The following is a 25,126-nucleotide window of genomic DNA, read 5'->3' as shown; positions in this document are numbered from 1 at the left end:
AAACATCATGAGCTTGTTCTCAAGGAAGATGAGTGCATAACCCAAATTTTTTTTTTCTTTTTTTTTTGAGACAGAGTCTCACTCTGTTGCAAAGGCTGGAGGGCACAATCTCGGCTCACTGCAACCTCTGCCTCCCAGGTTCAAGTGATTCTCCTGCCTCAGCCTCCTGAGTAGCTGGATTTATAGGTGCATGCCACTGCACCTAGCTAATTTTGTATTTTTAGTAGGGACGGGGTTTCACCATGTTGGCCAGGCTGGTCTCAATCTCTTGATCTCAGGTGATAAGCCCACCTCAGCCTCCCAAAGTGTTGGGATTACAGGTGTGAGCCACCGTGCCCGGCCTTTTGTTAATACAATGTTATAAGTGCCAACATGAGGCTTTTGAGATTCCAGTGGATGCCTCTGACACAGCCTCAGGATGGGGACTCAAGGAGGGCTTCCTGGAGGAGGTGCTGCTTAAATGCGACCTGAGTAGAGCAGAAGTTAAGCAGCGACGCTGGAGACAGAACTGGGAGCTGGGGCTAAGGAAGTGTTGCAGGTGTCATGAGCAAAGACCTGGAGGTTGGGACAAGGTAGGCTGACAGTTGGAAAAAGGTCTTTGTGACTGGAGCCTAGAATGAGAGAGGAGTACTGGGAGAGGCAAGGCTACTGCAAAAGTCTAGGGAGCAGAAGTGGGGCTGGATGAGAGTGGAGGATGTAAGATTCAAAGGAAGTAGTGGGTTTTTTAATTTTTTTTTTTGAGATAGAACCTCTCTCTGTTGCCCAGGCTGGAGTGCAGTGGTGCAATCACGGCTCCCTGCAGCCTCAAACTCCTGGGTTCAAGCAGTCCTCTCACCTCAGCCTCCCAAGCCGCTGGGACCACAGACATGTGCCCGCATGTGAGGCTAATTTTTTTTTTTTTTTTTTTTTTTGAGACAGAGTCTCACCCTTTTGCCCAGGCTGGAATGTAGTGGTGCAATCTTAGCTCACTGCAATCTGTGCCTCCCAGGTTCAAGCGATTCTCCCGCCTCAGCCTCCCAAGTAGCTGAGATTACAGGCATGAGCCACGATGCCTGGCTAATTTTTGTAGTTTTAGTAGAGACGGGGTTTCACCATGCTGGCCAGGCTGATCTGAAACTCTTGACCTCTAGTGATCCACCCACCTTGGCCTCCCAAAGTGCTGAGATTACAGGCGTGAGCCACTGCTCCAGACCCAAGGGTAATTTTTAAATTATTTGTAGAGATGAGGTCTCACTATGTTGCCCAGGCTGGTCTCGAACTCTTGGGCTCGAGTGATCCTCTCATCTCAGCCTCCAAAAGTGCTGAGATTACAGGTGTGAGCCACCCCGTGTGGCCTAGAAATAGTAGGTTTGACGAGGGATTTTAGATGAAGGAGCACGGCTTGGCGACAGCCTGGTTGTGGAGGCTTCTGGAAGGGGAGGGGGCGTTACTGATGAATGAAGCTGTGTCCCCTCAGCTGCCGGCTGCAGCCGTACACACTCAGCTGTCACCCTGGGGGACTGGAGTGACCCATTGGATCCCGATGCTGAGGCCCAGACGGTGTATCGGCAGCTGCTCCTGGGGCGGGACCAGCTCAGGTGGGTGCCCCCACCCATCCCACTTCACCTCCTATGACCAGCCAAGCCAGCCCCCCACCGTGGCCTTGCTGTGTTCATTTATTCATTCTTTCCGTGTGCATTGGTAGATCTTCCCTGGGGGCCTGGCCCAGGGTGGGGACTGGGTGTCTACACAGTCAAGGCTTGGGAAGCATCCTCGGTGGGAGGGGTCCCTCATACAGAACTGGGTCTTGGGATCTTTTAATACCTGGGGCTCCAGAGACCCTGGCACAATTCACATAAAATCCTGGCCCCCTGCACTTGCTAAATGACCTTGGATAGATCTCTTCCCCTTCCTGGCATGAGGATCGCTATCACTGTTATTCGGTGACAGAGATTTGTCCCAACTCATTATAGAGTGGGTTCTGAAGCTGACCTGCCTGGGTTCCAATCCTGACCCAGCCACTTACTAGCTGTGTGATCTTTTAAAAAAAAAATTATACATTTATTTAGACAGAGTCTTGCTCTGTTGCCCAGGCTGGAGTGCAGTGGCATGATCTTGGCTCACTGCAACCTCTGCCTCCCGGGTTCAAGCGATTCTCCTGCTTCAGCCTCCCATGTAGCCAGGATTACAGGCACCTGCCACCACGCCTGACTAGTTTTTGTATTTTTAGTAGAGATGGGGTTTCACCATGTTGGCCAGGCTAGTCTCGAATTCCTGACTTCAAGTGATCCACTTGTCTTGCCTTTGCCCTCCCAAAATGCAGGGATTACAGGCATGAGCCACTGCACCCAACCAGGCTGTGTGATCTTAAAAATGTTGCTTAACTTCTCTGTACTTCAGTTTCCTCATCTGGAAAAGGGGAATAATAATGGTGGTAACCTCGTGGGTTGTCCTGAGGATCAGATGAGCTAATACAGGTGGAGCACTTTGTAGGTGCCTGGCTACATAGTTAGCTTTCAATAAGTGGTAATGATGATGATACTGATGCGGTGTGACCTTAGACAAGTTACCTAACCTCTCTGTGTCTCAGTGATCATCTGTATAATGGAGCTAATACTAAATACCTACCTCATATGAGTTTGTCATGACAATTAAATGAGTTAATACATGTAAAAGGTTTAGAATAGTATCTGACACTCTAGAAATGTTTGCTGTGTAGATGATGATGATAATGATGATGATGACAATGGTAGATGGTGATGGTGATGATTCAGGAAAACTAATTTCTCAGAGAATTTCTGGGGTAGGAATCAGGATTGGGAATCAGGGACCAGACTTGTCTTTCTCCCTCTCACCTTCCAGGCTGAAATTACTGGAGGATTCTAATATGGATACAGCTCTGGAGGCAGACACAGGTAAGGGCTCCTGTACCACAGAATGTAAAGGCTGGGCGCGGTGGCTCACACCTGTAATCCCAGCACTTTGGGAGGCCGAGGTGGGTGGATCACTTGAGGTCTGGAGTTCAAGATCAGCCTGGCCAACATGGTGAAACCCTGTCTCTACTAAAAATTTAAAAATTAGCTGGGTGTGGTGGTGCACACCTGTAATCCCAGCTACTGGGGTGACTGAGACGTGGGAATTGCTTGAACCCAGGAGGAGGAGGTTGCAATGAGCTGAGATCATGCCACTGAACTCCACCCTGGGCAACACAGCAAGACTCTACCCCGCCCCACCAAAAAAAAAACAGTAAGCTAAGGGGTTAAGGAGGTCCTTTTTTCCTCACAGGCGCTTCCCCACTGTCTCCTGTGTTTCCAGTCCATCATCAGGCCACAGGGCTGTGTGTGGGGACTCTCAAGGATTTTAGGGTTCTCAGGGCACAAGGCACATCTGCAGCGTGAGAAACCATCGGGTCCGGGTTACAGCAGCCTGCCTTGGACTGGCTGAGCCCCTGTGGCCTCTTGTCTCCCTCCTAGGGGCCTGTCCTGAGGTCCTGGCCCGGGAAAGAGCAGCAGCCGCCCGCCTGCTGGAGGTGCTCGCAGACCTGGATCGTGCCCATGAGGAGTTCCAGCAGCAAGAGCGAGGGAAGGCGGCCCTGGGCCCACTTGGCCCCTAAGGAAATGCCACAGCTAGCCTGAAAGGAGGAGCAAGGAGGTGGGGGACCCTCTCCTCAGCGCATCCTGCCCCAGGAATCTCCTGTCTCCTTGTACCTCTTTGATTCTGTGGTTTGGAGGCTCCCAGAGACGTTCCTCGTCCTGTGTGCCTTGAGTCCAGAACTCAGGGCATGGAAGCCCTTTGGCAGGGGCTGGCCTTGCACTGAGCGAATCTCGCTCTCTGGGTTGATTCAGACTGGAGTGGATAGGATAAGGAATTTGACTTATTTGACTGAGACCGGGGTCTCTGCTTCACCAAACTGGCCTCTATCCATACCAAGGAGGTCAGCCTGGCTCTGAGCTGCTGGATACAGCTGGACCTGAATTCCTGAAGCCCATGTGATGTTGTTGCCTCAGATAGGCACTAAATGGGCTCACTCCTTCCTGTTTTCATGTCTGCTAATCCCTATAACCTCGCTGATTCTTCTGTACCCTGCCCTTGGCCTAGGACCCCAACCACAAGCTTCCAGAATCAGGTACCCTCAGGGAGAACCAAGGCTGGGTGGGGGTGCGGTGTGCCACACTCAGACCCTTGGAGCCTGGGAGACCTTGGGCCAGGCTCTTTGTCTCTCTTTGGGGCTCAGATTATCCTGTATAAAAAGAGGAGGGAAAGTCTAGATGTGTGATTTTCAAACTGGATTCCAATGAGGTAGTTCAGGAGCCAGGGAGGGGTTTCTGTGACTGTGGGCCAAAGACTACCCGCTGGAATGTCTGCTAGAAATGCAGATTTCTGAGGCCCAGCCAGTTACTGACTCAGAATCTGAAGGTATATGAGGGCAAGAATCAGGGTTATTTAACATATTCCTTAGGTCATTTGGAAGAGCATCAGCTTTGAGGACTATCGGCTTGGGGAGTGGGCAATTTTATTTTATCTTATTTTTAGAGTCCGGGGTCTCACTCTGTTGCCCAGGCTGCAGTACAGTGGCATGATCATAGATCACTGCAGCCTCAAACTTCTGGGCTTCAGCGATCCTCCCACGTCAGCCTCCAGAGCAGCTGCGACTACAGGTGCAAGCCATCACGCCTGGCCAATTTTTAAATTTTTGTAGAGATGAGGGGTCTCGCTATGTTGCCCAGGCTGGTCTCAAGCTCCTGGCATCAAATGAGCCTCCCGCCTCGGCCTCCTTAGTTGCTGGGATTACAGGCGTGAGTCACAGTGCCTGGCTTGCAATTTTATATGCCAGGGTTTGGGTTGAGGTTTTGTCTGAGAATGAACCATGGAGTACAAATGTTTGGGAACACGTGACTGGCAGAACTGGAAGGGCCTCCAAGGACTCATTTCCGGTGTTGTGTCACTAGGGGGTGGGACAGAAACCAAAGCCTACCTGGCAGGGGATCAAGTAGACCAGGAAAGACACGGCGCTATCCCGAGGCTGGCCAGCAGGGGTTGCCCGAAGCCGCAGCATCACCAGAGCTGCAGGGGCATCCTGGCATGTTGCAGAGAGGCTGATTTAAGGCTGGGGTCCATCCCTGTCTTTCCCTAGTTAGAACCTGACCCTCCTCCCCAAGGACAGGGTCCTGACGAGCTCCGAGATCCTGATGAGCTGATCACAGTGTCTCCCAGCTCCTCCGTATTCTCCCCGAGGCTCCCAGTTCTCCGCCCGAGTTCCTTGTTTCTTGTCTCTTGTCATTGTGCCAGGGAGCAGATGTGTGCATTGCCTCGTGCTCTTGTGAAAGAGAAGGGTACTTTCACCTTTGCATTCTTGGAAACTTGGACTAGGAGGGTCTGTCACTGCTCCACTGCCCCCACCCCTTCCGGCCCGAGGCAATGACCCTGAAGTTGCCATTCTCTTGCAAGCCATCACTCCCCAATGGGGCTGACTGCAGCCCCCAGGAACAGAGCCACCCACCCCTCTCTTGGCAGGAAAAGACCAGGCGAGGAGGAGAAAGACCATTTATTTCTCCACCCACAGTGGGACTGGTAGGTTTTGAAAAGAGCAATCGCTGGCATACCTTTAAATCTTGGCTGACTCCCACCGTGGCAGCCAATCAGCAGAGGCAGAGCTGGTGAGTTGCCTGGGCAACGGGCCCCTGGTTGGCCGGAGGCGATTAGCCACCCCACTGCCCACTCCCAACGGAAGGGAAATTGACTCTCTGCTGTCCACTCTGCTTTAAAATACATGGGCCCAAACTAGGCCTCCTCCTCTCGCTCCTGAAGTCAGAAGCGCCAGCCTTTGGCTCTCAAAATTGGGAGCGATTAGGTGGAGAGGATGGGACAGGGAGGATGGGAGAACAGTGCCTTTATCTGGGACAGACAGAAGGCCTGGAGATGGGAAGGGAGAAGGAGATCAGAGTCCAGAGAGATGAAGAGGGACAAACACAAAATCAGGACCCTCTAGTCCCCGCTTGCACTGGCCATTCTTTTGTAGAACTGCCCAGTCATCTGGGGGCTTCCACCCCATGGGCCCACCATTGCCCAATCAGTGGGTGGCAGACATGGGTGATGACATGGAATGGGTGAGGCATCGGGGGTACACTGAGTTTCCCAAGTCCCTGTTTGCCCCCCGAGCCCTGGCAGGCCCCTAAGGGCTTGCCCTGCATCCTCCAGTTTGCAGACAAGGCTGTACAGATGCAACTGAGACACAGATGGGGATCCACATGGGGGGGGGTCATAGGGTCTTTCTGTCGCTTCTCTTCCAGCCTGGGGGCAAGTAGAGGCACGTGGGTGTGCGTGCATGAGTTCAACAGGACGTGTGTGTGTGTGAGGGGGCAGGTCTCTGTCTTTTTGGTAGGGAGGTTTCCAGTACTCTCTGCACGGCCCTCTCAGGGAGCTATGATTCGGAGCCAGCCTGGCATGCCATCTCTCTTCATCCCAGCTGCCACCAGGCAGGTCCCCCGAATGGCTGCGGCTCCTTCCGCAGGCTCCTCCCCAGCCCTGAACCTGGGCCACCAGGACACACCTGGCGAAGGAGGCATTTGCCGGACTAGGGGCAAAGCAGGAGGGAAGGTGGGCAGCCTTGGGCCTCAGGCCTTGGCTGCAGCCTCCGATACACCCTGGGCTGTGAGCTCGGCCAGCACGTTGTCTAGGTAGCTAGCGTCCGGGTAGCCGTGGCCCGTGAGGTTGGATCCAAACTCGGTCTTATGGTGGATCTCGTTCCACACCACGGTGTCCGACTCGCCCGTGGTGTTGGAGGTGCCGATGGTGAAGATCAGTCTTCTTTCCCAGGCCGTGATGAGCAGCCGCAGCACCTGGGGGGACAGGGACACGGTGGGGCTGGGCGGAGGCCACAGGCAGCTTCCAGCCCAGCAGCCTCAGCCTCCCTCCCTCCCCTGCCACATCATGGCTACCTTATGGTTTCATCCATTGGCACCGACTACGTACTGCCGACTTTGCCATTTCCTTTATATTTGTATTTCCTGAACTGCCAGTAAAAGCTCTTTCCAAGTTATTTGTTTGTTTTGTCTTTCCTTTCCTTTTTTTTTTTTTTTGGCGGGGGGGGACAGAATCTTGCTGTGTTGCCCAGGCTGGAGTGCAGTAGTGCCACCAGAGCTCACTGCAGCCTCGAACTCCTGGGCTCCAGCAATCGTCCCACATCAGCCTCCCGAGTAGCTGGGACTACAGGTAGGCACCACCAAGCCCAGCTAAAATTACAAACTTTTTGGAGAGACAGAGTCTCACTATATTGCCCAGATTGGTCTCAAACTCCTGGCCTCCCACCTCAGCCTCCCCAAGTGCAGGGATTACAGGTGTGCCCCCACTGTGCTTGGCCTGCCTGTTTCTTTCTTTTCTGTGTGTGATGGAGTCTTGCTCTGTCACCCAGGCTAGAGTGCTAGAGTGCGGTGGGGTGATCTCGGCTCACTGCAACCTCTGCCTCCTGAGTTCAAGCAATTCTCCTGCCTCATCCTCCCCGGTAGCTGGGACTACAGGCGCACTTCACCACTCCCGGATTTTCGTATTTTTAGTAGAGATGGGGTTTCACTGTGTTGGCCAGGCTGGTCTCAAACTCCTGATCTTGTGATCCACCCGCCTTGGTCTCCCAAAGTGCTGAGATTAGAAGCATGAGCCACCGCACCCAGCCCTGCCTGTTTTTTTTCTGGGGTGAAGAAAGCATCTGGCAGCTCTCTGCTCTATTTAGTTTGGACTCCACACTATATTAAAGAGCAACTTGTAAATTAGTTACTAACATTCAAAAGCCTAGAGATTTCCCATGAAAATCTGGATTTCTTGGTGCTGTTGAAAAGCAGAAAGTCAAATCAGACAGTCTGTAGGGTGATGGTGAGAGCTTAGACTGCCTGGGCTCAAATCCGAGCTCTGTCACTTAGTTTCTGTGTGACCACGGTCAAGTGACTTGCCCTCTCTGAAGCTTTGCATCTTTGTCTATAAAATGGGGTCAGGATCTTGACCTCAGCGGCTGGGGAAAGGAGGTAAGATGTGTGAAGCCGGTGGCCATGGTCGCTGCTGTTGCGGTGCTGCTTTGGGGAGGAATGTGAGAGCAGGGATTGGGAATGATGGGGACCACAGGCCCAGGCCAGTAGTTGCTGGAGCCCCTGCCTGCGCCTATCTCCCGTGCCCTCACGACTGGGCACCCACCTTCCGGCCTTTCTCATTGTTGGGTAGATAGCAGTGGCGAGGGAATCCTCTTGCGGTGAACTTCTTTCCGGGGTTGGGGTGCTCAGGGCCCTGCAGGGAGGGACAGTAGCAGGGATTTAGACCATGAACAGGTGGTGGCAGGGCAGAGGAGCGTCTGGAGAAGTCGGAGGGGAGTGGGGGCTGGGGGCCAGAGAGGCAGAATGGGAGTCCACCTGGATGCCTGTGGGGATGTCGTAGACGATGCGGATGGTCTGGGTGTCAGGGAAGCCAGGCAGCGAGTGGGGGATGAGGTGGAACTCCATCTTCCCAGGTGGCTGCGTACCCGTCTTCTCCCCGTAGATGGCCTTGCAGGTGGGGCACTGCAGGCTGCCATCCTGGGCAGGGGAGGCTGGCAGTGAGTTCCCAGTGGCCCCCCAACCCCACTCCGTTCCCTGCCCACTCCCCAGCCACTGTCCTGCCCAACCCACCTTGTTGCCATTGGAGTACATGGCCACGAGGCACAGCAGGTGGTACATGTGGCCGCAGCGGCCCAGGCGGCCCACGAGCTCAGGCCGCACGCCCTTGTGCCGAAGCACGCCCTCGTAGCCTGACGCTGTGACCAGCCGCTCCATGCAGATGGTGCAGTCCTGCAGGTGGGCAGCAGGGGAGACTGAGGACTGGGAAGGGCAGGGCACCTACTGGGTCAGCACTGTCCCTCGGCGGGTCACCATGGGCAGCAGACCACACTCTCTCTGGCGCCCATTTGGCAAAGGGAGACAGGACACACCCTCTGCCCCATACATTGGTTTCTTTTCTTTTCTTCTTCATTTTTATTTTTTATTAAGAGATAGGCTCTGTTGCCCAGGCTGAAGCGCAGCAGTGCAATCATAGCTCACTGCAGAGTTGAACTCCCGGGCTCAGGAGATTCTCCTGCCTCAGCCTCCATCATAGCTGGGACTACAGAATGAGCCACTGTGCCCCGCCCCTTACCATATATTGAATTCTGATACATCACAGAGGAAGATGGCTCCCTTACCACTCCCCAGGTGAATTAAGGGCTTAACTATCAAAAACAAAACTTAAAAACATTTAGTGGAAAATATGGGTGAAAATGACACAAAAACTCAATCATCAAAAGATGGATAAATGTGAGTCCATTAAACGTAAGCATTTCTATTCATCAAAAAAACCTCATAAAGAAAGTGAAGAAAGGAACAAACTAGAGGAGCTCTGTATCACCCAGAACCCAGGAGGAGGGGTGAGGGTTCCTGCCCCCTCCATGCCAGGGCCCTCCCCCCTGCCCCCCCCACCCCCTCACCCCCTCCTCACCTCATCAGGTGGATTTTTCACCTTCTGCATGTATCTTCGAACCACATCCTCGGGATTCTTACCTGCAGGGACACAGCGGGGTGGGTTTGAGGGTACCCAGAGTCTGTCCCTGAAGGCTTGGCTCAGAACTGGGTCAGGGGTCAGAGGGCAGGGGTCAGGGTGGAAAGGGTTGGTCAGGGTCAGAAGTCAGGGGTTGCTGGAGGTTAGCTGTAACAGGAACTGGTGAAAGATGGGGCCAGGCAAAGGGAGCTGAAATCAGGCAATGGAGGTGAGGTCGTAAATGCTAAGAATAAGTCGGAGACCAGAGGTCACACAGTTGTGGTCAAGGCTTAGTGGGGTTCATCTCGTGTGAGGCAGGGGGCGGAGAGCGTACTCTTTTTAAGGTGCTTCTTCTTGGTCTTGCGGCACACCCCGGGCACGCCGGGCACGGGCTTCACGTCGCTCTTGCTCACTGGCGGCGGGTGCAGGATGGGCTTGGGGGCCCGCGTCAGGCACACGGGCAGCCCGGCCGCGCACAGCAGTATCCCGGTCATCCCTAGGGGTCGGGGGGCGCAGTCAGAGGGCGGGGCGCCATCCTCGCCCAGACCCCCGACCGTTGGCCCTGGGAATCCCGGGGCCCTCCTGTGGGTGGGAGGGTTGCACTCTTGGTCCACACCCACTCAGCCGCTTGAAGGCCCCTGAGGGGCCTTCTGCGGGCCACGCCCACCCCGTGTTCTGGGCCCAGTGGAAGGGGCGTTTCCTCTGGGCCACGCCCGCCGGCCCATCTCGGGGGCGGGGTCACCGGGTGACGGGGGGGCTGCCTCCTAGTGGGCCCCGCCCTTCTTTCCCGCCCCGGGCCAGACCTCACCTGCCAGGGCCGGATGGACTGGCCCAGTACCATTCAAGTTCTTCACCGGGAGCGCGGGGACCCTGCGGGGAGAAGAGGAGACGCCGCTGCTGGACTCCAGCCCCCGACACCACGTCAGGGGACCTGGCTTGCCTTCTGTCTCTGGCTCCTGGGCACACACCCTGGCCTCTTTGTACCTCTCTCTGCCAACTGCAGTGACCTCCAGGAAACTCTCTTTCTACTCTGACATCCTATTATGGGGCGGGGGTGGCCAGGACCTCGGCCCAGGTTCCAGTGGGATGCACCCTTAAGACTTTAGTGCAGACCCCTCCTTACCCTACAGCCGGCTCCTCCCTCGAGAGGGCGCTTTGGCTCTGAGGGCTCCTTTCATTGGCCGCTGTGCCTGAAACCCAACTACTAGTGTTGTAACTATTTTAGCATCTCTCAAAACTTGTTAGATGTAGCATTATTAATCTCCATAAAATGTTCCAGGAAAGAAGGATTCAGGAATCAAGTAAGTTAGGAACACGTCACTGTCTCCCTCTCTGAAATTCACAACATATCTGAGCATATTAAAGGCTCTGACAAGCCCTGCATAAGAACATATCATTAACAATGATAAATTCAGGTTTTCAAAAGCATTTGGTGATGACTTTTTTTTTCTCTTCTGGAATATTTACTGATGCCAGTTTCCGTGACAAGGTACTATCCTCTCTTCAAATGAAGAGCCCCTAGGAAAAGGTATCCTGACTCTTCCCCTGGCCCTCAAAAGAGCTTTGGCTGTTGGAGTCAGTCAGAGCTGCTTTCATATCTCAGTGCAACCACTAATGAGTTGGGCGCCACACAGCATGTCAATCTCATCTCTTGTAAGGGGTGGTCTGTAAAATGGGGATAATATGGTACCTTTTTTTTTTTTTTTGACTGCTGTGAGAATTCCGTGAAATTATATGTGTCAAGGGCCAAGCACAGTTCCTGGTACCTAACAGATACTAAAAGCACAGCCATTGGTATCATCACTGTCAGCTGTGCAATCCTGGCCGAGTAATTTCACCTGTCTGCTTCTCAGGCACTAAGTCCTGGTGTAACTTCTCTCCATCTTAGAGAGGAAACCACAAAACTGCTGTAGTGACAACATTGAACAAGTCATTTAACTTCTTGATCCTCAGTTACCTTATCTGTAACACAGGCATATTAACACCTCACTTATAGAGTTGTTGGGAGGACTAAAGGAGAGCTTGCAGTGATGTGTACGGTGTGTCTGCCTGAGTCCTCCTGGCTTCAGCACTTGTTTATGCAGGGAAACTGGTGTCTTGCTGTTGATGGGCATGGAACCCTGGCTGGATACGTTCTGATGAAGAGGGGTGTTCTGAAATCCAGGGGGCAGCCTGAAGGCCTTGGGGGATGTGCCATGAGAGGGGACAGGAAGGGCTGGGAGCAGTGACAGCTGGAGAAGGAGCTGCAGCAGCCGCCTTGGCTCTTGACATGCCTGTTCAGGTCACAGCCTGTCCAATGCTGTCTGGTCACCTGTCCTTGGCAGGCACAGTTGGCACCAGAAAGCATCTTCAAGCAAATGGTGCTCTTGGCAGGCTTGGGTACTGCTGCAGTGGGTGCAGACACACAGACATACACCCAGGGCACACACCATCCACACAGATCCACAGATCCAGATATACACACAGACGTGGAGAAGATCACACAGACTTATCATACCCCCCGGGACACATTACACACACATGTTTAAGTACACAGACACACAAACACACACAACCCAGGACGTATACCACAGATACATGCACACACACAGACACACATATCAGGGAGCCTCCCTCCCCATCTGTCTACTTGGGGAATGCACTGCACACACCAGGGAATGCACACCCTGCACACATACATGGACACACACAGGCACGCTTCAGGGCACACCCCCCACGAACATACATGGATTAAGATACACACACACTCACATATTCCAGGGAACACCTCCCCACACCTACAGAGACTCATGCACACATGGGGACATACAAATACACACAGAAGCACACACAGCTCTCCTCTGGAAGGACACTCCATGGACAAGAGAGGGGGCTCATGTAGACCAGTACTGCACCTGTCACTGCCGCCCCTCTCCCCAGCTGCACAGAGCTGGGTAAAGTGGGCAGCAAACCCAGAGTTTGGTGCGCTCAGCCCTCACACGCACCCGGCACGCTGCAGCCTGCAGAATGGCCTGCCATCCACACACAGACACATGATTCCGCACTGCCTGTGGGGAAGTACTCATGCGTACTGATTCACATCATGCATGGGGGCGCGGGAGGACACGCTGACTCACTGCACGCGAGGACACACGCGCACATGCTCTCACCCACACCTCCCGACACTGACACACACTCAGCCTGGGAGGCCCACACCCGTACACACGCAGATGCACAATCACACATGCACACAGGTACAGCGCACACGCCCCCACTCAGTGGCTGCTCAGCTATACTGGCTAGTATCATGTGGCCAGGACTCCCATCCCAGACCCCTCTGAGGGCTGTGGAGAGGTCTGGAGCAGACATCTGGATCGAGCCCCTTGAGGAGGCGTGGCATGACTGAAGTCAATGAACACAGCTCCTGAGGGAGGCAGGATGGGATGGCAGGTACCCTGGGTCCCCCAGGACCTGGTCAGTGGAGGTGGGAAGAAAGCACTGTGCCTCGGTTTCCCCATCTGTAATGGATATAGAATCCTGTGAAGGTTAAGTGTGTTAAAACATGTAAAGCTTATCATTTGGCACAGGGATGAGAGTGAAGGTGTCTTGATTTTCTTGTCGGGCACCCTGCGGCGGGGTGCCCATGAAAAGGGGTGCTGAGTATTCATTTGACCCTTTTCAGGGTCTGTCATAATCCTCCAGGACCTTCCTGAGGTGGGCAGCTCTCACCACTCTAACTTCCTCCCTCCCCATACTTTTACAGGAATGCATAGAGGTATTTCCCTCAAGCTTCTCCTCTTCCCTGCCCATTCTTCAAGCACCTCTAGTGCAGACACACCAGTTAAGTCTAGGTCTCTCTCACACCTCTTTCTTCCTTTCTGTCTCACAAGAAGAAAGTATCTCTTTTTTTTCTCCAGAGCTACCCATAAAATGGGTGGAAAGAAAAATATTTAGCATGCATACCACCACTGGTTGGTCTCCTACCTGTGGCAGACATCACTAATCCATCACAGCACTCTCTCAAGCTTAGCAGAGTCCTCAGTACAGCTCTCCAGGCAGCCTCTATAAATCAGTAAAGCCAGTTTGCTACCCCAGGTCTATATAATGCCCAAAGTCTGGCCCAGTGGGTAACCCTGCTTTTGCTGAATGTTTGGCCTAGGAGTTAGACAGAGGGTACTCCAGGAAAGGAAGGATTTAGATCTCAGCTGCCCTAAAATTTCTGGAGCCCCTTAACCACCACATAGCCCTACATTACAAAAGTCAGTCATGCTCCTGGGAAGAGCACTGTGAGGGGGGTGTCACGGTGGGGCTGTTATTTATTTACCCATCAGTGAGCTTGGGGGACAGTCCCGAGGTAGTCGCCAGCCTCTCTCTATCTGCAGGCCTCCTGCGAGAACCCAGGGTAGCAGAGTTCCCACGAACCCTGAGCGTGGGAGCCGCCCGGCCCCCTTTTGATGTGGGACATGCTGTTTCCTCCGAGTCAGTGAGAACATCCTCCCGCCTGGACAAGCGACCGCTGCTCCCGGAAGGGGAGCCAGCCTTCACCCCTAGCTCTGCCTTTTTGTGGGCTCAGCCTGGCACAGGACCTGAGGAGTCCCTCAGGCCCTCCCCAAAATCTGCTCTGACCAGAAGGCAGGTCTGGGCTCCACCGCCATGCAAGCCCCTATGCCTTTCCCAGCCCCGAATCAGATCCCGTCTGTCCTCTGCTCTCACTCCCCCTGCAGCTCCCACTTTGCTCATGGTAATACCTGGCCTCCTGATCTGGCCCCCATCTACCCTCTGAACCTCATTTCCTGTGTGTTCACCCCTCTCCCACCCCACTCGAGCCACCCTGGTCTCTCTGCTCTTTCTCAAGCATGCCAGGCACATTCCCACCCCTTTGCTGTCTGGTCTTTGCACTTGCTGACCCTTTCCCGAGGTGCTCTTCCCAGATATCCTCATGGCACACTTTGTCACTTAGCAGAGGTCTCTGCTCAAATGTCAGCTTATCTGAGACACCTTCCCGACCACTTTATTTAGTTATTTATTTATAGACAAGATCTTGCTCTGTTGCCCTGGCTAGAGTGCAATGGCTTAACCATTGCTTACTGCAGTCTTGAACTCCTGGGCTCAGCGATCTTCCCACCTCAGCCTCTTGAGTAGCTGGGACTACTGGCACACACCACCACACCCAGCTTAAACAACAACAACAACAACAACAACAACAACAAACCTTTTGTGGAGACAGGGCCTCACTATGTTGCCCAGGCTGGTCTGGACTTGAACTCCTGGGCTCAAGTAGTCCTCCCTCCTCGACCTCCCAAAGTGCTGGGTTTACAGGCATAAGCCACTGTGCCTGGCCCCAACCACTTTATTTAAGTAATTAATTAATTAATTAATTAATTTGAGATGGAGTCTCACTCTGTCTCCCAGGCTGGAGTGCAGTGGCACGATCTTAGCTCACTGCAAGCTCTACCTCCCAGGTTCATGCCATTCTCCTGCCTCAGCCTCCCGAGTAGCTGGGACTACAGGCGCCCGCCACCATGGCCGGCTAATTTTTTTTGTATTTTTAGTAGAGACAAGGTTTCACAGTGTTAGCCAGGATGGTCTCGATTTCCTGACCTCGTGATCCACCCGTCTCGGCCTCCCAAAGTTCTGGGATTACAGGTGTGAGCCACCGCGCCTGGCCCAACCACTTTATTTTTAAAAAGCCCATCTTTGTCCTTACCCTACTTAGTTTTTTTTTTTTTCATAGCACTACTCATAACCTGACATTATAAAGTCTTTTTTTTTTTTAATTTATTATACTTTATGTTCTAAGGTACATGTTTGTTACATATGTATACATGTGCCATGTTGGTGTGCTGCACCCATTAACTCGTCATTTACGTTAGGTATATCTCCTAATGCTATCCCTCTTTAAGCATGACCTGGCCCTGTGTGATCTGGTCCACCCCTGCCTCTTCTGCCAGACAAAGTTAGAGCAGGAATGTCAAATATATGAGTGCATACCACTACTGTCCTCCTAGCACCCACGGCAGGCATTACTAATCAATTCCAGCATGCCTTACCACTAAGCCAAGATGCAACTTCAGAATCCTCCTCAACACAGTGCTTTGGGAAGTCACTGCCACTGGAGCAGAGATGGCACATGTGATGAACTCTATTTGTCATTTATTTTGCAGATGATGGGACTGAAGTCCAGAGAAGGGAAATGACTTCACTAAGGTCACCCAGCTGGTCTGTGGTGCAGCTTGCACCGGGTTCTGGAGTTTCCGAGTCAGGGGCCAGGGATGACCCCATGAGGTTGGTCTGTGGAGCCATCTGGAATTGAGCCAGCCTTGAGAGCCCTCTGTGCTCTCTGGGCTGAAGTCTTTGACCTGGATCCTGGAACTGGCTCAGGCCTGGGCAGAGTAGATCAGGGCTGTCTAAGTGGATCCATTGGACTGCTTTGGTCACCTCTCTCTGTCCCAGGACCCCGGAACACAGGAGACCACACTGACAACTGGCCCTCCCTTTAGGGCAGCCAAGTCCTCTCCCTCCAAAGTCTGGTCTCCTTATCTCTCCCCTCCCACCCCCAGCAGGCCTAGACTTGTTATTTCTCTGATGATAGTTTCCAGGCCCCCCACTGGCCTTGGCCCCCTTCAGGATACCTCACACTTATCCAGCAGCCCCCAAAGAGCTCCAGGAGGCTCATGACTCAGTCATTTGGGTCCAAGTGGGTGAGGAAGGGGCAGAAGTGAGGATGTTGCATTATGGGGAGAAGGGAGTTGAATGGTGCTTTGGGGACCCCCCAGCCTCCCCTTTTCTCCTTTCTAGGGGTGTGAGCCTGTCACCTTTCCCCACTTTTTTTTTTTTTTTTTTTTTTTTGAGACGGAGTCTTGCTCTGTGCCCCAGGCTGGAGTGCAGTGGTGCGATCTCGGCTCACTGCAAGCTCCGCCCCCCCGGGTTCACGCCATTCTCCTGCCTCAGCCTCCCAAGTAGCTGGGACTACAGGCGCCCACCACCTCGCCCGGCTAATTTTCTTGTATTTTTAGTAGAGACGGGGTTTCACCGTGTTAGCCAGGATGGTCTCGATCTCCTGACCTCATGATCCGCCCGTCTCGGCCTCCCAAAGTGCTGGGATTACAGGCTTGAGCCACCGCGCCCGGCCACCTTTCCCCACTTTTAGGGCTGTCTCTGCCTTGTAGCTGCGTCTACACTCCTCCCCACATAGTCCTGGAGAACACAGCCTGGGGCCAAGTCCCCGCCGCCACCCCCACTGCAGAGACTTGAAGGACGTCACCGCAAGCCCAGTACCCATGGAGTCCTCCTCAGCCTCTGTCTGGGGTCCTCACTTCCCCTTTCCTTACCCCAGCACCTCTGTCTTCCTAGACAAACCTCTGAGCTTCTCTGGGCTTCAGTGTCCCCTCTGTGAAATGGGACCCCTTACCTCTGTCCCTATCCATCTTCTAGAGATTAAAGGAAGTAAAAGTCCCCTCGGGAAACATTTTGAGGGGTGAGTGGTATTGGAGGTTCAGATTTATCTAGAGGTATGGGGGCTGTGGGGGTCACTCTTTTCCACCCTCCTGGTCCTCCCGCCTGCCCAGCTCTCTGTAGGGGAAGAAACGTGGAGGAGATGGTTGGGGGCAGGGAGGACCGCTCAGGTAGGGGAGGGGAGGGCAGGACCAGCTGTTCCCACGCCCCGGGGCAGCCACGTGCAGACAGGAGTGTGTGTGGTTTGGTCTCCCAGGGAGCAGGGCAGGAAGTGCTTCAGGTGGGGGGAGTGTTTGGTTTGACCTTGTGGCAGCGGTAAGGCGGGGTGACAGTCACTGCACACCAGTGGCTAGCGGGGCAGGAAAGTGGGGGAGGGTGGGCAGCCAGGGGCCTGGTGGGGTCCTTGACTTCACAGAGTACCTGTCAGTACTTTAACATTTTCAGACCCCTGAAATGTAATACTTGTGGAAGATCTGGAGAAAGAAAATGTGGATTATTTTAAATAAAAGCATAAAATCACTGCAAGAAATTTAAAGAAAAAAGAAAACACAAAAAGGAAGGAATACCCTAAAGCACACCCACCACAACAAAGTCCTTTTGCCCCTGGGCTCCTGCTTTAGCCCCGCTGCGGTCTATGCTCAACATTCAGAGTAAGCCTGTTAAAACAGTCACACCCATCTCTCCCAACGCACAGCCCTGCTGGTTCCCTTCTCATGAAGAGCAAAAGCCGAAGTCCTCACCGCAACCTTCCAGGCCCTGTGTGTGACTTGGCGCCTTTTCCTCTCTGACTTCTTTCCCACCGATTGCCCTGAGCCTCTCCAACCACACCGGCCTTCTCAGGCACCCCAGGCCCACTCTGCCTCAGGGCCTTTGCACACACTGTTCTGCTGTCTGGAATGCTGGAATGCTCTTCCCCCAGTTCTTTTGCGTTTTTTGTGTTTTTTGAGACAGGGTTTTGCTCTACCTCTCAGGCTGGAGAGCAGTGGTGCGATCTTGGCTCATTGCAACCTTGACCTGCTGGGCTCAAGCGATCCTCCCACTTCAGCCTCCTGTGTAGCTGGGACTACAGGTGCGCACCACCACACCCAGCTAATTTTTAAAAAATGTGTAAAGATGGAGTCTCACTATGTTGTCCAGGCTGGTCTCAAATTCTGGGCTCAAGTGATCCTCCCACCTTAGCCTCCCAAAATGCTGGGATTACAGGTGTGAGTCACTGTGCCTGGACCATGCCTTGCTTTTTAACTTCCTTCCATCTTTGTTCAAGAAGGTATTACGTTCTCCATGAGGTCTTTCCTTCTCATCACTCCCTACATCCTTTCTCTCCTATATTTTTCCTCTGTAGCAGTTACTACTTTCTACCATATTCTACAATTAATTTATTCTGTTTTGTGTTCGTCTCCCGCCAGAATGTGAGCTCCAAGAGAGGAAGGATTGTCTGTTTAGTTCACTGCTGTGTCCCCAGGGCCCCAAACAGTGCCTGGCACACAGAAATTATTCAATAAATATGAATTAATTAATTAAAAAACAGATGAACATATGCTATAAAGAAACAGCAAACTACAGAAAAGATGGGCGACAAAGGGTTAATGCCCTTAATGCAGGAAGAACACTTGCAAATTAATAAGGAAGCAATAAACAGCTCCAGAGAAGGATAAGCCAAAGAAATACACAAGTAATTGGCAAAAGAAGGAACCACTCATGGCCAGTAAACAGGAAAAAGTTCTCAGGCTCAACTAAGAACCAAAGATATGGAAACTTAAATGACATTTCTTTAGCAATGATCAGCTTGGCAATGTTGTACAAATCTGATAGAGATGGGAGGGACAAGGGTGGATTTAAATGGGTGCAGGCCTGGCTGGGCACTGTGGCTCACGCCTGAAATCCCAGCACTTTGGGAGGCTGAGGTGGGTGGATTGCTTGAGGTCAGGAGTTGGAGACCAACTTGGCAAACATGATGAAACCCCATCTCTACAAAAAATGTAAAAAATTAGCTGGGTTGGTGGCACGCGCCTGTAGTCCCAGATACTCAGGAGGCTGAGGTAGGAGTATTGCTTGAGCCTGGGAGGCAGAGGTTCCAATGAGTGGAGATCTTGCCACTGCACTCCAGCCTAGACAACAGAGTGAGACTCCATAAAACAAAACAAAACAAAACAAAACAAAAGGGTGCGGGCCTAAGAAATCCAAGCCTGACATCTGGCTTCATGATGGACTATGCGGGCCTGTGTTGCCAGTCCCATTTCACAGGTGCAAAAACTGAAGACCAGAGAGGCAGATGAGCTCAGGCAGGGTCACACAGGAATCAGGGCAGGGCTTCTGGGACCACGATCCAAAACAGCACAGGCTGGCTGGAGATGGGGCATCCCCAATACACGAGTCAGCTTGGGTTTCTGAATCTGAGTCCTAATTGTGTTACCTTGTACAAATGTCTCAGTCTTTTGGAGCCTCAGTTTCCTCATTTGAAAAATGGGGATTATAGAACCTGCCACATTGAGTATCTGTGAGAATTAAGAGAGACATGCCTGTAAACGGCCAGGCACAGTGGCTCATGCCAGTAATCCCAGTGCTTTGGGAGGCCAAGGCAAGAGGATCGCTTGAGCCTAGGAATTTGAGACCAGCCTGGGCAACATAGTGAGACGCCCATCTCTACAAAAATTAAAAATTAGCCGGGCATGGTGGTGCACACCTTTAGTCTCACCTACTTAGGAGGCTGAGGTGGGAGGACTGCTTGAGCCCAGGAGGTCGAGGTTGCAGTGAGCTATAATTGCGCCACTGCACTCCAGCCTGGGTGACAGAGTCAGACCCTGTCTCATACACACAAAAAAAGGCATGAAATTGAGAGCCGGGGACATAGGGAGCGCTCGATAAATGGAAACAGGCCCGCAGCTATCCCTGTCCTCCCACCCACCACGTGGGGTGGAAACTCTGAGTGTGGTTCCTCTGCTCCACAGCTGTGTTCCAACACACTGGACACTGACCCCTCAGGGGACAGGGTGGATCTTCCCCACCCCCGCAGGTCCCCCAGGCCCAGGCTGCCAGCTGGCTCCCCGCCCTGTCTGTTACAGGGGCAAGTGGAAAAAACCCTGGCCAGGTGGATGCTCTGCCCCCACTGGCTATGTGACCCTAGACGAGTCAATCCCCCTCTCTGGGCCTCCTTCCCTGTTATCCATCCAGGGCTGAAATGAGGATGGAGGTGAGAATGACATTGGAGATCTCTGCAGAATTCACACCTCCCTTGCATGCTGATCCTTGCTGAGTCTGCCTGTGTGAGAGGTGGTGGTTTTAGCTCTGACAGATGGGGAAACTGAGGCTAGAGAAGCCAAGCCTCAAGTGGGTCCAAGGTCACCCAACCTGTAAAGGGCTCTGGATCTGTCTGGGTCAAGGAGGGAAGAGAAGGAGGGCGGACAGAAGGAAGCCAGGGAAGGGAAGGGATTGACTGAGAGGAAGAGGTGGAAGACAGAGACAGAGAGAGAGACACAGAGCTACAAAGAGATATGGAAAGACTGAAAGAGGCCAAGATACACAGAGATATTGTTTGGTGCAAAAAAAATGGCGGTTTTTGCCATTAAAATTATTGCCAAATTGCAGGAGAATGGCGTGAACCCGAGAGGCGGAGCTTGCAGTGAGCTGAGATCCAGCCATTGCACTCCAGTCTGGGCGACAGAGCCAGACTCCGTTTCCACAAAAAAAAAAAAAAAAAAAAAATTATTGCCAAATTGGCCGGGCGCAGTGGCTCATGCCTGTAATCCCAGCACTTTGGGAGGCTGATGTGGGTGGATCACTTGAGGTCAGGAGTTCGAGACCAGCCTAGCCAACATGGCAAAACTCCGTCTCTACTAAAAACACAAAAATTATCCGGCTGTGGTGGCAGCTGTCTGTAATCTCCATTACTTGGGAGGCTGAGGCAGGAGAATCACTTGAACCTGGGATGTGGAGGTTGCAGTGAGCTGAGATTGCACCATTGCACTCCAACCTGGGTAACAGAGCAAGACTCTGTCTCGGAAAAAGAAAAAAAAAAAAGTATTGGCAAATTATAAAAGAAGAGACACACAGAGACATTGTTATGGGCTGAACCGTGTCCCACAGAAGTCATGTGTTGAAACCGTAAGCCTCAGGACCTCAGAATGTGACTGTATTCAGAGACGGGGTTTTTAAAGAGGTCATTAAGTTAAAATGAGGTCACTAGGGTGGGCCCTAATCCAGTAGGACTGGTGTCCTTCTAAGAAGAGAAGATTAAGACACAGCCAGGTACAGAGGGAAGACCACATGAGGACACAGGTAGAAGATGCCATCTACAAGCCCAGGAGAGAGGCCTCAGAAACAACCAACCCTGCGACACCGTGATCTTGGACTTCTAGTCTCAAGAATGTGAAAGAGGCCGGGCGCGGAGGCTCAAGCCTGTAATCCCAGCACTTTGGGAGGCCGAGACGGGCGGATCACGAGGTCAGGAAATCGAGACCATCCTGGCGAACAGGGTGAAACCCCGTCTCTACTAAAAAAAAATACAAAAAAACTAGCCGGGTGAGGTGGCGGGCGCATGTAGTCCCAGCCACTCGGGAGGCTGAGGCAGGAGAATGGCATGAACCCGGGAGGCGGAGCTTGCAGTGAGCTGAGATCCGGCCACTGCACTCCAGCCTGGGTGACAGAGCGAGACTCCGTCTCAAAAAAAAAAAAAAAAAAAAAGAATGTGAAAGAGAATACATTTCTGTAGTTTAAGCTGTTACCTTGTTACCGCTGCCCTAAGAAACTAATACAGACTTAAAATCATAGAGACAGGCCAGGTGCTGTGGCTCACGCCTATAATTACCAGCACTTTTGGAGGCTGAGGTGGGCAGATGCTTGAGGCCAGGAGTTTGAGATCAGCCTGGGCAACATAGTGAGATCCTGTCCCTACAAAAAATTTTTTAAAATTAGCTGGCTGTGATGGTGTGTGCCTGTGGTCCCACCTACTTCGGAGGCTGAGTTGGGAGGATTTCTTGAGCCCAGGAGTTTGAGGCTGCAGGGAGCTATGATTGTGCCACTGCACTCCAGCCCGAGCAACAGGGCGAGGCTCTGTCTCTAAAAACAAAAAACAAAGACATAGAAACAAAGAGACCAGGGTTGGGAGGGCTGGGAGGTGGTTTGGGGACGAGGGTGACAGTGGGTAGAACTGTCTGCCTGGTTCCTCAGAGACCCCCCACCTCCATCCGTTTCCCCTCACAGGCTGCACTTGGACCTCAGCTACCTCAGCAATGGAAAGCTTTAGGCAGGGGAAGCCAGGGTCTGCCACCCCCATCTTCCTTCCTCCTACTCCCCTTCCCCAGCAACAGGCTCCATGGGTCTTGAGACCCAGACGGATTTTTCTGGGGGGGTTTCTTGGAGATGGAGGGTTGGGGACTTTGAGCCAGGCTTGTCTGGCTGGAGAGGGTCAGTTAGAGGGGCTAGAGTGAGGCTGGGCAGAATCTGCGTGGGTGGGGAGGGATGAGGGAGTTCTTGCGATGTTTCCCCCACCCCACATCTCCTGTTTTCCAGGCCAATGTCTGGGCTCAGGGAGGGTCAGAAACAGTCCCCAAGGGGAGGGGCAGGAGAAATGATGTCGGCTGTGGGGGAGGGGCATGTGGCTGGAGACAACAGAGCCCTGGCAGGTCAGAGGAGGACATGTTTAACAATCTGCACCCACACAGATAAAACTGTTTTCACTACAGCCCTCTAGAGCTCAAGCACACTCTATAGCTCCCCACCGACGGCAGCACCAAGCCCAGGCTTCCCTGTGGCCACCCAACCTGGCCCTGTACCCCCATTTGGGAAAAAAATCTCCGCCCCCACTGTTCCAGAAGGGAGCCTCTATCCCCTGGTGGTCTCCAGAACCTTCTGGATTCATTCTTACCTCCGCCCCTTTGCACCTGCAATGCCCTGCCTGGGGTGCCCTTCCCCTTCTTCCTGGCGCCTCACACTCCAGTCCTTCCCACACCTCTAGGCCTTCCCCGAACACACCACGCCCTTCGAGCCCCCTTGAAGTTGTTCGTGCTGTTCCCTCTGCCTGGGTCAGCTGTTCTTCGCATCTGGCCACCTCCTCAGAGGGCTTTTCCCTGAACTCCCACACCGCCCTGTCCCACTACCTCCCCAGCACTTCTGTCTCATCCAGAGACCGTCTTCATTTACTCTTTGCTTGCTGTCGGTCTGTCTCCCCATCTGTCTGTGTGCCCTTGGGGGACACAGGCCTTGTCTGTCTTGTTCAGCTCTGTGAATACACACCCACAGCACATATTTGGAGAATTAACACTGGGCCATGAAAACTGAGTAATTTTCAGCCTCCTCTAGAACAGTAGCTTTCAAATCTCTTTTTTTTATTTTTTTTTTGAGACGGAGTCTCACTCTGTCACCCAGGCTGGAGTGCAGTGGCGTGATCTCGGCTCACTGCAACCTCCACCTCCTAGGTTCACGCAATCCTCCCACCTCAGCCTCCCGAGTAGCTGGGATTGCAGGCGTGCACAACCATGCCCGGCTAATTTTTGTATCTTTAGTAGAGATGTGGTTTCACCATGTTGGCCATGCTGGTCTCGAACTCCTGGCCTCAAGTGATCCACCCACCTTGGCCTCCCAAAGTGAGCCACTACATCCACCTCAAATATTTCATCAGTGACTAAGAAATTCATTTCACCTCGCAACCTATTAAACGTATGCAGAAATGATGCAAAATATTCATGGAACACTTTTTTTTTTTTTTTTAATGGAAACAGCGTCTTGCTTTGTCTCTCATGCTGCAGTGCACTGGTGTGATCATAGGCCACTGCAGCCTTGACCTACTGGGCTCAAGTGATCCTCTCACCCCAGCCTTCTGAGTAACTGGGACTACAAGCACACCTCCCTGCCTGGCTAATTTTTTGTTACTGTTGTAGAGATGAGGTCTTGCTATGTTGCCCAGGCTGGTCTTGAACTCCTGGACTCAAGTGATCTGCACACCTCGGTCTCCCAAAGTGCTGGGATTACAGGCATGAGGCACTGTTCCCAGACTACATGTAACAATTCTTATTTTTACTATGCATTACACATGCCAATGTATTCTAGTTCCATTCCATTCCATTCCATTCTTTCTGTTCCAAGAAAATTCTGGCTACAACCTTCTGATTTCTAGTCTTCTTGCGGGTTACAAGAAATTGACCCAGAGAAAAGGTTCTCAAATTCTTACTGCAGAGGTCCCTGGAATTTTCCTGGTTCTGTCCCCTCCCACACTCTCTCTGGCTTGCCATTCTAGGACCCACTCTACTTGTCATTCTGGGACCTCCAACCCCTCTTTCTGTAAGGCAGCCAGAGCCCAGCTGCTGTCTTTATAGGGCCATAACTGATACTTCAGCCCCCTGAGATCTCCCTGAGATCTCGGTGAGTCTATCTGCAGTTTTGGACAAGGCTTCCCCAAGGGATCTTCTTTGACCCCCTCAAGTCTCCTCTCTGTTGGCACTGGGCCTGCCCCAGGCTGAAGTCACACGGGACACAACTCTGCGTGTCCCCATGGCACTCTCCTCCGAGAGGAATGACCAGGAGGTAAAGGGGAAGGGAAGGGTAAGGCAGGCAGGTGGTAGTGGCTGGCTGTGATGCGTCCCTGGAAAATTACAGCTTCCCCGCCCTCCATGCCAACCCTCCTCCTGGAGAGCAAAAGAAGTCCGAACGGCCATGCCTGAACTACTGCCAGTGTAGATGCTGTGTTCAGGTACACAGCGTTTTCACACGGTGGGAAGATCTGCTCCCATTTGACAGATGATGAAACTGAGGCTCAAGGAAGGAGAGGGACTCGTCTCAGGTCTCCCAGCTCAGAAGTGGCCAAGAGGGGGACCAGGCGTGGTGGCTCATGCCTGTAATCCTAGCAATTTGGAAGGCCAAAGTTGGTGGATCACATGAGGTCAGGAGTTCAAGACATGCCTGGGAAACATGGTGAAGCCCCGTCTCCACTAACACACACACACACACACACACACACACACACACACACACACACACACACACACACAGAGTAGCCAGGAATGGTGGTATGCACCTGTAGTCCCCGCTACTCAGAAGACTGAGTCAGGAGAATCGCTTGAACCCCAGAGGCAGAGGTTGCAGTGAGCAGAGATTATGCCACTGCACTCCAGCCTGGGCAACAGAGTGAAACTGTATCTCAAAAAAAAAAAAAAAAAAAAGTGGCCAAGAGGGCATTTGAACCCAGGAAGTC

The 25,126-nt window shown here is 52.7% G+C and overlaps 2 protein-coding genes across 6 annotated transcripts in view; one reads left to right on the top strand and one right to left on the bottom strand.

Moving 5' to 3' along the window:
• RASAL1 (RAS protein activator like 1) overlaps positions 1 to 4,246 on the top strand; it is a 36,245-nt gene extending 31,999 nt beyond the window's left edge. For all 5 annotated transcript variants that reach the window (XM_025401717.1, XM_025401720.1, XM_025401718.1 and 2 more), the window contains 3 exons: positions 1,457 to 1,577; positions 2,842 to 2,894; positions 3,453 to 4,246. In XM_025401717.1, the coding sequence (XP_025257502.1) occupies positions 1,457 to 1,577; positions 2,842 to 2,894; positions 3,453 to 3,592 (314 nt within the window). In that variant the 3' untranslated portion in view covers positions 3,593 to 4,246. The remainder of the gene's footprint in view (positions 1 to 1,456; positions 1,578 to 2,841; positions 2,895 to 3,452) is intronic.
• Positions 4,247 to 5,506: 1,260 nt separating this feature from the next.
• Positions 5,507 to 25,126, bottom strand: part of DTX1 (deltex E3 ubiquitin ligase 1) — a 42,286-nt gene continuing 22,666 nt past the window's right edge. The window contains exons 4-10 of the mRNA XM_025401722.1: positions 10,316 to 10,377; positions 9,842 to 10,003; positions 9,469 to 9,530; positions 8,628 to 8,786; positions 8,373 to 8,534; positions 8,161 to 8,250; positions 5,507 to 6,818 (exon numbers count right to left, since the gene is read on the bottom strand). Coding sequence (XP_025257507.1) covers positions 6,594 to 6,818; positions 8,161 to 8,250; positions 8,373 to 8,534; positions 8,628 to 8,786; positions 9,469 to 9,530; positions 9,842 to 10,003; positions 10,316 to 10,377 — 922 coding nt within the window. The 3' untranslated portion in view covers positions 5,507 to 6,593. The remainder of the gene's footprint in view (positions 6,819 to 8,160; positions 8,251 to 8,372; positions 8,535 to 8,627; positions 8,787 to 9,468; positions 9,531 to 9,841; positions 10,004 to 10,315; positions 10,378 to 25,126) is intronic.

Source organism: Theropithecus gelada, chromosome 11, assembly GCF_003255815.1.
Source record: "Theropithecus gelada isolate Dixy chromosome 11, Tgel_1.0, whole genome shotgun sequence".
Lineage (NCBI taxonomy): Eukaryota > Metazoa > Chordata > Mammalia > Primates > Cercopithecidae > Theropithecus > Theropithecus gelada.
The sequence above is the reverse complement of the archived record's forward strand: the minus strand, read 5'-3'. Positions and strand labels throughout refer to the sequence as shown.